The sequence below is a fragment of the Fusarium vanettenii genome, assembly GCF_000151355.1.
Source record: "Fusarium vanettenii 77-13-4 chromosome 8 genomic scaffold NECHAsca_10_chr8_2_0, whole genome shotgun sequence".
Lineage (NCBI taxonomy): Eukaryota > Fungi > Ascomycota > Sordariomycetes > Hypocreales > Nectriaceae > Fusarium > Fusarium vanettenii.
Genome location: NW_003315874.1, coordinates 245,396 through 256,811, shown reverse-complemented (window position 1 = coordinate 256,811; position 11,416 = coordinate 245,396). Strand labels below are relative to the sequence as shown.

Here is an 11,416-nt window from a genome sequence, read left to right as displayed (position 1 = left end):
TCTTGTCTGAGTAACACACCAGACCACACGCCACCACGATGGCTTCAACGACCAACAACCGAAGCCGGTGCTCGGCACAGCCAACCATGACAATCACCACTCTACTACTCTTGACCATCACCGTCATCCTCTTCGCCTCTCCGGCTGCCGCGCACTCTTTCCCCTACGTGCCTACTCAGCTCCTCATGCCCGATCGCCCATGTATCGACCATACCGTACCTTGCGCCGCCTCTGACCTGGCCTACATCTTCCGACAGACCGCCTCTGACAGCATCGAGTTCCGCGCCCTCAACTTTTCCCAGAGCGTCAGCGCTGACGACGTCGACCTTGAGCGCCCTGCCGGGAGGACCTCTCTCCCGTTTCTTCTGGACAAGTCCAGCAGCACGGCGTTTGGCGCCGCCAGGACAGCCAACGGTTCCGTGCTCGTTTACGCGGGCGACTGTAAGACCGGCAGCGGCGATGTTTGGAGCTTCGACCCGGAGGAGGGAGGTGACTGGACTCGACGTGGCCTCGGCGATGATGGCGACCGTCGTCGTGCGCCTTACTTTCTCGGCGCTACTGTCGCATTTTCGTCCATGCTTGCTCCTAGGATGGACCAGCCGACTATGTATACCTACGGTGGCATGTGTACCACACCCGACTCTGGATCCAGCGCTCCCAAGACTTGGCAGGCTGAGGCCAACTACACAAGGACCATGATAAGCCTTGCGCCTACAAACAGAAACGCCAACACACCATACACATTGAGTGTGGCTTCCAGCAGCGGATCGCGCGTCCCGATTGCTGGTTTTACCCTTACAGGCCTGACACCTTCCATTACTAACAGGTCTGGCATCGTCACCCAGCAGACCAGCTATGTACTCCTTGGTGGACATAGCGAGTCGGCCTTTATCAACATGAGCACCGTAGCCGTGTGGAACTTGCCCGCTGAGTCTTGGAGTTATGTCGACATCCAAGCGCCAGATGTCAAGGTTCCCAACACGGATCTCACGGTCAAGTCCACGACGACCCGTAGGAGCACAAAGAACACTGCGGACAATGTCTACAGTCGCTCCGGACACACTGCGACTCTTAGTGAGGACGGAAACTCCATCATTGTTTTGGGAGGATGGGTCAAGGACGTCAACACCCCTGCCGAGCCTCAGCTTGCCATTCTCGAGATGAGCGATGCTTACAGCGGATGGCAGTGGAAGATCCCAGAGGAGCAGCCCGACTTTACTGGACTCTATGGACACGGTGCGGCAGTCTTGCCTGGCAACATGCTCATGGTCTATGGCGGTTGGGAGCTTTCTGGCTCTACTTCAAGCCGCAAGACGAAGCGCCAGGCCGTGTCAGGCTCGCTCCGTTTCTATAATATTACTTCTGGATCTTGGGAGAACGACTATAAGAACCCCCTGGCCGGCGAGTTGCCTTCTGAGAGTGAGAGCGACAATGCTCCCAAGGACAACCAGAGTCATTCCAACTCTAAGAAACTTGGCTTGGGTCTGGGTCTGGGCTTTGGTGTCGCTGTTCTGATTGCCCTGATCATTGCTGCGGTTTGCTGGTGCAAGAGACGTAAGCGACACCGTGAGAATCGTGACCAGGCTGTTCGTGCTCTGTCTCAGGATGCCAGCCACTTTTCCTCCGGACGAGAAGAGATGATGGAGCGAGATGACGACCCTTGGGGAACCGGTGGTGTTCCTTGGTATACCGGCGCTGACCCTTACGTTGCTGGTGAGCGATCGCTCGGCTACGAGTCTCTGCGAGGCAACCGAGGAAACCTGCCTGGCCTTCACATCCCTCACAAGCCCATGCCGAGACCATCCCGTGGTGGTTATGTGGCCACAGGGCCACGACCAGGAAGTTTCCCAGGACCGATTCATCCCATCTACGAGGACGACGAAGAAGAATCATACCACAATCACCGAGTGCATGACTCTGTCCACACGCCTACTTCCGAAGTTCCCTCAGATCCCTTCCAGACTCCCGTTACAGCCGGTGCTATCCCCCCACCCGCATTCTTGATTCCTGGTGGTCGAGCTTCCGCTACGCCTAGCCCTGAGAGCCCACGACATGATCCTGAGGTTCAGGACTGGGTCTCTGATGTTGATGCCGCTGAAGGACTTCTCGCTCGTATGAACAGCCGACATGGCCAGAAGCAAGGTGCTCAGAACCAAGGCCAGAACCAAACTCAAGGGCAAGGCCGTGTCTCACCTACACGACGTAACTCGAACCGCTCTGTTGCTCTGCGCGACGATGAGTCCCGAAGCGGATCTAACTTGTCCGAGTCGGCACGAAGCGCAGCAGAGAGCATCAAGGCCAAGGCCCGTCAACTCAACCCTCTCGCTCCTACGTTCCTAGCAGCTGGCGCCGAGCACCCTAAGCCGGGTAGCTCGACATCGTCAAGCAGCTACAACACGGCACGCTCATCGTTTGGCGTTCTTCAGGCCGAGGGTCCCGCGCTCCTTATGGGTGATCGCGCTCCTGGTAGATATGATGACGACGAGCCTTCATCACCTTCCAAGTCGAAGCCGCGCCGAGGATGGCTCGGTTCCCTCAGACGAGTCTTTTCCGGATCTAGTACACCGACATCCTCTCGTGAAGATATGGCCCAAGTTCGACGCTCGTTCGATCAAGAACCTGTGTGCGGTGACTATGAGCCCGGCCTCGTTGGTCTGCGCGGCGAGCTTCTTAGGCGGAAGCAAGGCCGTCAGGACTGGGAGGACCTGAGCGCTGTTCCCGGGTCATCGTCTAGGGATGCCATGATGTCGGGAGGAGCTGGTGGTCTGGAGCCCGGTGGCGAGTCAGACTGGGATATTGAAAAGGCGGTAGAGCAACGTCTCGTGCAGGTCATGTTCACGGTGCCTAGGGAGCGTCTGAGGGTGGTCAACGGCGGCAACGACTCTGAGAGCGACCGCGAGAACGAGGTGCCGGTGAAGCCGCAGTCAGCTGTGCTCGTGGATCCCGAGAAGGAGAGTCAACGAACAGTCAGCGCAGAGCATCACGAGGAGGAAAGGACATTCAGGAGGACTTCGTTCAGGAGCAGGGTTCGCCAAGAGGAGGAGAGGGTTGTGCTCAGGGGTGGTCTTCGTCACGATGATGATGATGATGATGACGATGAAGAAGATGAGATGGATGAGAAGATGGCTGAGAAGCAGCATCTTGTTGAGGAGAAACAACATCCTTTCCGAGAGAAGCCTCTTCTTGTTAATGAAAGGAAGGCTTCTCTCGATGAGAAATCTCATCTTCTCGTGGAAGAAGATGATGATGATGATCCTTTCGTGGAAAAGACCCCCCTGGTTCAGGAGAAGCCACAACTCATCCAGGAAAAGGAGCCGGTGGTTGAAGAGAAGCCGGTGCCGGTACAACGGTTCAAGCGTCCAGAGGAGGAAAAGGTGGAAGTGGAAGAGCCCAAGAAGCGTGAACAGCCGCAGCCATCACCACCCGAACAACCTCCTCAACCACAACCTGAGCTGCCTTCAACACCTCAACCACCAAAATCCGCCCACCTCCAACCCCTCTTCCACCACCACTCCCCCTCCCCATCTCCATCTCCATCTCCCTCCCCGTCACCGTCCCCCAACCGCCGAAGGAGACACCACATGAGGGGCGAGTCGAGCAACTCGGTGGGCTTGATGCACCACGTCGACCTCGCTCCGCTCGAACCTCACCTCTCCCACTCTACCGACGGTCGTCCCTCTTCGGGCGTCGTCATGGAGGCCCAGGCCATGCCTCTGACTCGCGAGAGACCACGGACGCGCGTCCTGGCCATGGTGGACAGCTTTGAGAGTCTGAGCCGTGAGGGAAGTCCCAGTCCCACACGATTCACGTAAAAAAGGCTCTGTTGTTTTTTGATTTGATTTATTTGCAAAAGGGTTCATAAGTTAATTGGCAGGGTGTTTGGGTGCAGGGACATTATCAGCATCAGCATCAGGATTGCTTGGCATTTGCTTCTAATGGCATTTTTTGGGAAATGGGGTTTTATTTGGGGAATTTGAAACTTTTTTTTTTTCGGGTTTAAATGTATGTATTGTACTGTACGCCTTGGGATGGATCCATGGATGTATCTATGCCCTCATGTATGTATGTATCTATGTGCCCAGGAATTCTATCAAGCAAGGAAGAAGCAATGAAAGGAAGGATTTTGCGTTCTAGGGGGTGATTCAACCCTTCTCTCTCACTCGATAGTCCCTGTTCCATCTTACGAGTACCAGGTTGGAGTGATACAATAACAATACAAAGGATACCAAATCCATCCTTGATGAGAACAAATCCTTCAGACTCAATCCATATTCGACGCATCCAGACAGTCATAACCACCAAATACAAACGCCTCTCGTGCAAGTAAAGGACAACGCATCGCCGACCGGGGACGGTGTGTATCCATTGAAGAAAAAAGACCGCGGTCGGAAGAAGCGTCCGGAATCACCAATGGATAAAAGGAAAAAATAAACACTTGAACCCGGGAACAGGGTGAAAAAAACGTGCGTTGTCGGGTCATTCCTTGATTTCTGTTGGTGTTTGCTTGTCCCTGACGATCTCCTCTTTTTTCATCAAGCCCGCTCCTCTCATGAAACACGCACCGGGACGCCATGGGATCCACGTCAGATGCAGGGGAGGGAATGGATCAGCGGGTGGGTTGGATCCAAAGTGAAAATCATCATTTTCTGGGGAGGGGCCTTTAACGGATGTGGAATGATTTGGCAATTCTTTGATTCGTCGAGGCTGTCAGTGTCAGTCATGGTTGGGTTGTCGTTGAGCGGAGCTGACGGCTGGAAATTGGAGGATTCTTGAATACACGTATCAGCTGCGCCTGTGAGGTATGCAAGTGTGATTCTCTCTTTCAGCTGAGCAGGCTTGACCTTGACCAACGACGTCCCTTCTCCAGAGGTCTGTTCCACCGGATGATGGCATCGATGAGCTTCTGCCCGGGAAAGTCAATGATGACAATTCCGGTGCGTGTCGCCTCTGGGTTGTTCTCAAAATCCTCGATCCACTGACCAGTCATGTCGTTCATGCCCGTGATGGTCCTGTTCCTGGGGCCAGCAGCGGCCTCAATCGGCTTGACTCCGACCGATGCGGAGAGGTGGGCGAGATAGAGGGCCTTGTTGTCGTGCCTCGCTGTTGCAGCCATCTCAAGAGCTGTGCGGATCGCGGTCCATTTCTCCGACAAATGATAGACGTCGGGAATTATCCAAAGGTCCTCAAGGATCATCTGAGAACCCTCCCATTTAACGCCATAAGGACCTTCCTTATCTGGGAAGTTCTGAAGCACAAAGATCTTGGAACGAAGATCGCCGAGCAATGGGAGGGGTTCAGTGGAGCTGTAGTTGTAAAGGTGGTCTCCAAAGGAATGCCGGTTGAAGGCATCTTCAAATGTTCTAGTGTTGCCCTCGCCAATGGGACCACCTTCCTGCTTGAGGCGCATGATGATGGTCTCGGAAGGATTGCTGTCCAGGAATTCTGTCATATCATGGACAACATCCTCGAAACTGAAGCCAGTGTAACCCCAGGCGTGGTAAATGTGCAAATCATTCTCGCGTAGGCGGGCCCGGATATCGAAGTAGCGAACGCCTGCATTCAGTTGGGTAGACAGATTCCAGTTCTGGCATTGAAGGAATTCGTCGCCAATTTCGTAAGTCATGGTATCATGCGTACCGGGTACGCTGAGGCTCGAGAGCGGCACCTCGTCGGGGATGGAAGCCATCCATGTTGGGTTATGGGCGAGGTTGGCGTCGAAGCTGAAGGCGCTCAAGTAGCCTTGATAACACGAGCCGTAGACGAGGCAGGGCGCGAACGTGACGAGAAGGTAGAATATGCACATGATGAATACCACGGCGCCTCCAATCAGTAGCGGTAGGCGTCGAGGATAGCCCAGGTGGCCCAGATGGCCTGGGAGGACGTGATAGCCCTGTTTCCCGATCATATCGAAAGGCTGAAGCTGAAGCGGAAGCGTCGGGAATCAAGTACCAAGGTCAATGTCGGAGCCGGAGGTGGGGCCGGGGGCGACCTTTTTGGCCCAAGTTACATTAGAGTATTAAAAGAATAATAGGGAAAGCCCCGAATACAAACGGAGCCGCGGCAGAGGCCAAAGGGGGGTATACAGATGCTGCTGCAGAGCAAGTTGGTGGTTGTAAGATCTAGATGTTGACAAGGCTGAGGCTCCCGTCGGTGGAGAGAAGTTACGCCATGACATGGACGTCAGCAGGAGGAGCTTGGGCCACCTGCGGGGGACCACCTGCCCCAATGCAGGCTTGTGAGTGGTCGGCGGGGAAGGCTATCGCCATAATGTGACCCAAAGGAGAAAAAGTAGCTTACCCTAGACTTGTCACATGAATTGGAGTTTCATTGAGGCTGCTGAAAAGTGCACAAGCAAAACTCTATTGTGCAGTTTTGATCAAAAGATATGGGTATCATAGACAAGCTTTTGATCGACCCAGTAAATCAGAAGAGCACGTGAATTCCTACTTGTTCCTGATCTCTCCACTGGTCGTGCAACTACTGTACTGCGATCTCGGGTGCTCCCACAAGCTCATGTCTAGCTCTGCCTAGTCTGGGGACCTGTTCAAACTCAATACAGACGGACATTGTACCATGACGAGAAAAAGACGTGATGAGGTGCAGAATGTACGGGTACATGCCCCCTCTCAACAGCTCTCCCGTTCCTCAACCGAGGTGTTGAGATTCCCAAGTAACACCGAAATCACGGCATCTCTTGCTCCGGATCGAGAATCATGAAAAAAATGTCGATACCGGGCGTTCCGATGGTTACCATACATGACGCTGCCCTCGTGTGCCGCAAAAACACGGACGACGACAGACCGGACGGGGCCGGTTGCGGCAAGCGATGACGGAGTTAAGAAGATACGGCACCCAGGCCTGCCTTTGAATTCGGCCAGACTAGCCCAAATCACGAGAGTTCTCTCTCGCCTGGATATTTACGTCCATCGACTGCCGTTGGTGGCGGGCGGCTTGCAGGAGGTGGGACCCCTGAAGCTACAGATACATTCACATTCGGCTTACGGGCATGACGGGCGCAGCCAAACACGCAACGGCGACAGTGACCAAGCTCGTGATTCGAAGGGCCTGTCTCGGGCAAGGCCTGGCGTATTGGAATAGCGTATTGGAAGAAAGGCACCTCAAAATCCCGTCCTTTCAAGGACACAACTTGCAGCCAGTGGCAACGTGGTGCTTCGTATCACAGACCCCATCCCGTTTCCCCCCTCCCCCAGCTCTGGCAGGGTTTCTTGGTCGTGCGTGACATGACATGCAAGACACACTTTTTGACGAGAAAGTCGCTAAAATGATTTTTCTTGTACTTGGAACTTTGGGGGTCCTTTGTTGACATGTGCGAATATGGCGGAATGCAGTCATGAGGAGGGGCCCGGCCAAGGTTTCCCGGGGGAGGCTAAAAACGGAGCCTCAACCACACGCTCTGCCTGTCTAGGTTCATGATGGATGCTCCCCTCAAGTTCTGGCGGTCAGGGCGACTATGGCGGGAAATGGCGGACAAGAGGAACAAGAACCATTCAATAGACGCCAGTTGACGGCTGGATGATGCCGCAACATCCCATCCTTTTCCTTTGTCGTCACCCACCCATTGGTATCAAGAGGCTGAAAAGCTCGGGTTAGACCGCGAATCTATGTGTGAGCTGATATCTACAGATCACAGCATATCAGACATGTAGGATCTTGAGGACCCTCTAAGCCTGCATCCCAACCTCTTTCTTTCTCTCTTTCCCCCCACGTTGCTCTGCGTGACCCTCCTCTGAACATGGGAATAGCGTCGCAGATTGAGACATGATGAACCGATTTGCCACACCGCGCGTGTTGTTGGTAATCAAGGGTCCCTCCTGTTTACATTTACCCACCATAACAATACGATTTCTCACTAGGGGGGCCGAAATGGGAAGGGAGAGCAAGACGATTGGACAATTGGAGGAACGCAGCCTCGAACCTCGCTTGCCTGGTGGTGGTGAGGGAAAAGGGTCACCTATCAAGGTGGGTGTACTGTAGGTAGCATCTAAGAGAGGGGAAGCAGCGCTTAAAAATGGGGAGTTGGGGTTCGGTTCGTGTTGGGCGGTCATGGTGTTGAAAGTTGGATGTGGTGCGTGCTCGTCTTGGCCAAGAAACTCCATCCCCAAGTTTTCGCAGTCTCTTATACGGTCCCTGGACAATAACCGACCAAGATATCTGTGCAAAATGCCAACATTTCGTCCCGTCTTTTCAACATGGGAAACAAATAAGAGGCGGATCCTATAGCTCAAAAACTCCAAGATCTCAGCGTAGCATCCAGCCACCTGGTCGCTTGATAGCTTCATGAACCATCCACACAACAGCTGCATGCCCGCATCGTGCCATCATCCCACCCGGAACTTGCAGATGTAGACGCCGAGTCCTTGGCCGCGGCCGCGAACCCCTTCTGAAGAGGGACTAGGCGACATGCTAGCGTTGTGAGAAAAGCAGGCATCAACACTATTTTCTTTTTTTTTCTGTGCTGTGTTCAGCTGTTGAAGGCTGGGAGGAGACAAGATTGCAGGGCAACAGGCCATTCTTTGTCTCCTTGGCTCAAACCCTGAGATCGGCGACAAGATATCGGAGAACGCACAAAGTCACACGACAAGCAACTAAAAAGATATACCGAAGGGACCAGGGAGGCCCTTCAACGAAAGTCAAAATCTTCGCTTCTAAAATACCGGTGACGTCGAGAGGGGATTCCCGTTACCCGCGAGCGGACGGGATTTTGTTTATTAAGATTGCCAAGGGGGGAATGAATGGATATGATCTGACCCCAAAAGAACCCTTCGAAAGCGGGGGGTGACCATTTCCTTTTGACCTTCTTTTCTGGAGATGAAAAGGGATCGTTGACAGGGGACGGGACGAGACGTCAGTGTTTGAGAGTGACGGCGTCAACCGAAGACATTGAAGGCGGGATGGCTTCTTTTTCTTGGAGTAGTAGTAGTAGTAGTATGAATGCCACGATGCTAGTAGTTCCTATCCATGGGGTAGTTTAAAGTCCAAACTTGATTGTTATCTTCTGCGACCGTATCCTTCTTGCTTAACCCATGCTCTGCTCACCTACACTGCAACCAAAAACCTTGGATCCATCATCCATGTCTCCCTCTCCCTCGCTCGATCCTTTCCGCTCTTCTTCGTGTCTCTCCCGCGGTCCCGGGCTCCCCGTCCACTGAAACCAGCAAGCCGTACAAGCAGGGGTTTCCTTGGTCCTTGTTTGCCCATGGGATAATCACCGTATTTTTCTCTCTCTACACGTTATCCTCACCAAAAGTCCGTTTTTCATGTCGATCAAACCAAAAAAAAAAAAAAGACCACCATCGATATGGACACACGGGACACGCCATTTTCTCACCCACCACCACTACGACAGAGCGGGATCGAGTTCGAGTTAAATCTTGCCAGCCTAGCAAAAAGGGGCCGGAACTGGCCCGTTACGGTAGGTCACCGTTTCCTAAACTGGGTGATGCCACGTCCAACGGCGCTGGCGCCGCGCTCAGGGACTAGTAGGTTGATTTAAATTAGCCTCGTCAGGCGCCTGGAGAGGGGATGGTACAGAGTTAAACGGGAGGAGCGGCAATGTATTCAGCTGTAAACAACACACACTCTCATTCTCTTCAAATCGCTTCTACACAATCGTCTCATTGTCTGTGAGAATGGATCCATGGCACCCGCTAGCCTCACGATATTGCGCGTCTTTCAGAGTGGACACTAGTGGAGCCACAGCTTGCCTGTGAAGCAAGATGACGGGCATGGGGTTGATGGGTGTTGCAGCTTTGAGGCCATCAGCCAAAAACAAGCACGCAGTACATGAGGCCATCTCTTTCCGAGGCGTGCCGGTTTTTGTGTCGACTAGATCTGGCGTTTTAAACCGGGGCCGGTGGATGTCTCTCTCATATCATGATGCTTGGGAGAGTTATCGATCTTGATTCAGGACGGAGCGGACTTTCAGGCCTCGACGGAGCAAAGCAAGACGTCAAGATCTGAGGCGCCTCGTTCTATGTCTCGTTCTAGCGCCGCACGTCGTTATCTCGATCATTGTCGCTGTCGTACATGTCACGAATTGACAAGTCTTCGCGAGAAGTTGCCTGGAGTGATTGCTGATTCCAAACGACGGGCAATCAATCAGAGATTTTGATTGAACCCCATTCCAGCGGAGCGAATGGCCCTGGGACAGCAACAGACAGTAGCGATTAGATTAGAGGCCAAGACTCGAGGCCAATTCGGATATTCGGTTGCCGAGGAGGGTGCCTGGGCGATGTGAAATGGATGGTGTCCAATTTCATTTTCTCAGCCCGGCGGCAAGCCCTCTCAGGTCTAGATTATGACCTTCAGGAACATGACGACCATGGCTGAGAAAGCAATTCGAGTTAATCGCCAGTAAATGAATGCCTTTGACCGTTGAAGCGTCTGAGCATCTGGAAAACCGTCAGTAGCAACGGAGAGAGAGAGAGACAGGGATGCCAATATCCCACATGCCATGGACCACCAGATTTGGGGATCTCTGCTTCGAATTGCGATTGTCGGTCACTCCAACCCTCCGTATCCGCCCATGTACCTCTACCTGTTTATCGAGATCGCCGTGCCGAGAGAGTCCACACCCACTTTCAGCAAGCAGATCCACCACTCCCACTCCCCCGATGGACTCGACACGACACGCCCCTAGTCGTTCAATCGCTGAGCCGAAACTGAAAGTGGCCCAAAACAACACGACACCCGCGCTGCCCAGGGCCTATGGCGCTGAGCTTTGCTGGTGACGACATCACTCACCAGGGGCTCCCCCTCCGCTGTCCGGATAGGGCAACGGGACGAAGTTGAAGCCCAAGGGCACTGCAGAAGCCGCGTGTTTTAGCGTATTGGGGAGGGACCTTTTCTCAGTAGTTCGTCACTGTGACAGCGGCGTCGAGGTCAATTCAGCTTCAGCTTCATGACGACCCAGCAATCAGTGATGAATGGAGTTTGCTTACCTCAGGCATTTTCCAAGTCGATCAAATTTATCTCCCTGGACTCAATCAAGCTGAGCTGAGTTCCTCCTTTTGCATTCTCCCTCGCTTTCTTGTTTCTATTCTGTTCAAACAATTGACTTGTCTCCATTCCTTTCTCTTCACTCCTTCCTTTACTCCCCCTTTTGACCGTTTGACCGTCCCGTCACATCACATCACAATCATTCCCTATTGCCACCACTGAGACGGTAAATTTTTCGAGCGCCTCGATACCACCATCATCACCAGAGGAAAACAGAGAAAAAGCCCTCCTTCACTCGGTGTTAGTCCGCGGAGTGGCTCGTTTCCGTGCGCGCGCGCAAGCCTATCCATCTTGGCTCCTTCGCTCATCTTGCTCTGGGCTGCGTGGAGCCCTTTAGGTCCTTGGCTTTTTAGCTGAGCATTGGATCCTGACTTGACTTTTGGCCTCACGCCCCCCT

At 53.4% G+C, this 11,416-nt stretch overlaps 2 protein-coding genes across 2 annotated transcripts; one reads left to right on the top strand and one right to left on the bottom strand.

The window, feature by feature from the left end:
* Positions 1-38: 38 nt before the first annotated feature.
* Positions 39-3,812, top strand: NECHADRAFT_46868 (uncharacterized protein; the record flags this gene model as incomplete). The annotated part of the gene is made up of 2 exons (XM_003048834.1): positions 39-2,966; positions 3,111-3,812. 2 exons carry the CDS (start codon positions 39-41, stop codon positions 3,810-3,812), a joined length of 3,630 nt encoding a protein of 1,209 aa, XP_003048880.1.
* Positions 3,813-4,822: 1,010 nt separating this feature from the next.
* On the bottom strand, positions 4,823-6,055 carry NECHADRAFT_70960 (uncharacterized protein; the record flags this gene model as incomplete). Its single annotated transcript, XM_003048654.1, has 1 exon — positions 4,823-6,055. The coding sequence occupies exon 1, from the start codon at positions 5,903-5,905 to the stop codon at positions 4,823-4,825; it is 1,083 nt and encodes a 360-aa protein (XP_003048700.1). The 5' UTR covers positions 5,906-6,055.
* Between the last annotated feature and the right edge of the window lie 5,361 nt (positions 6,056-11,416).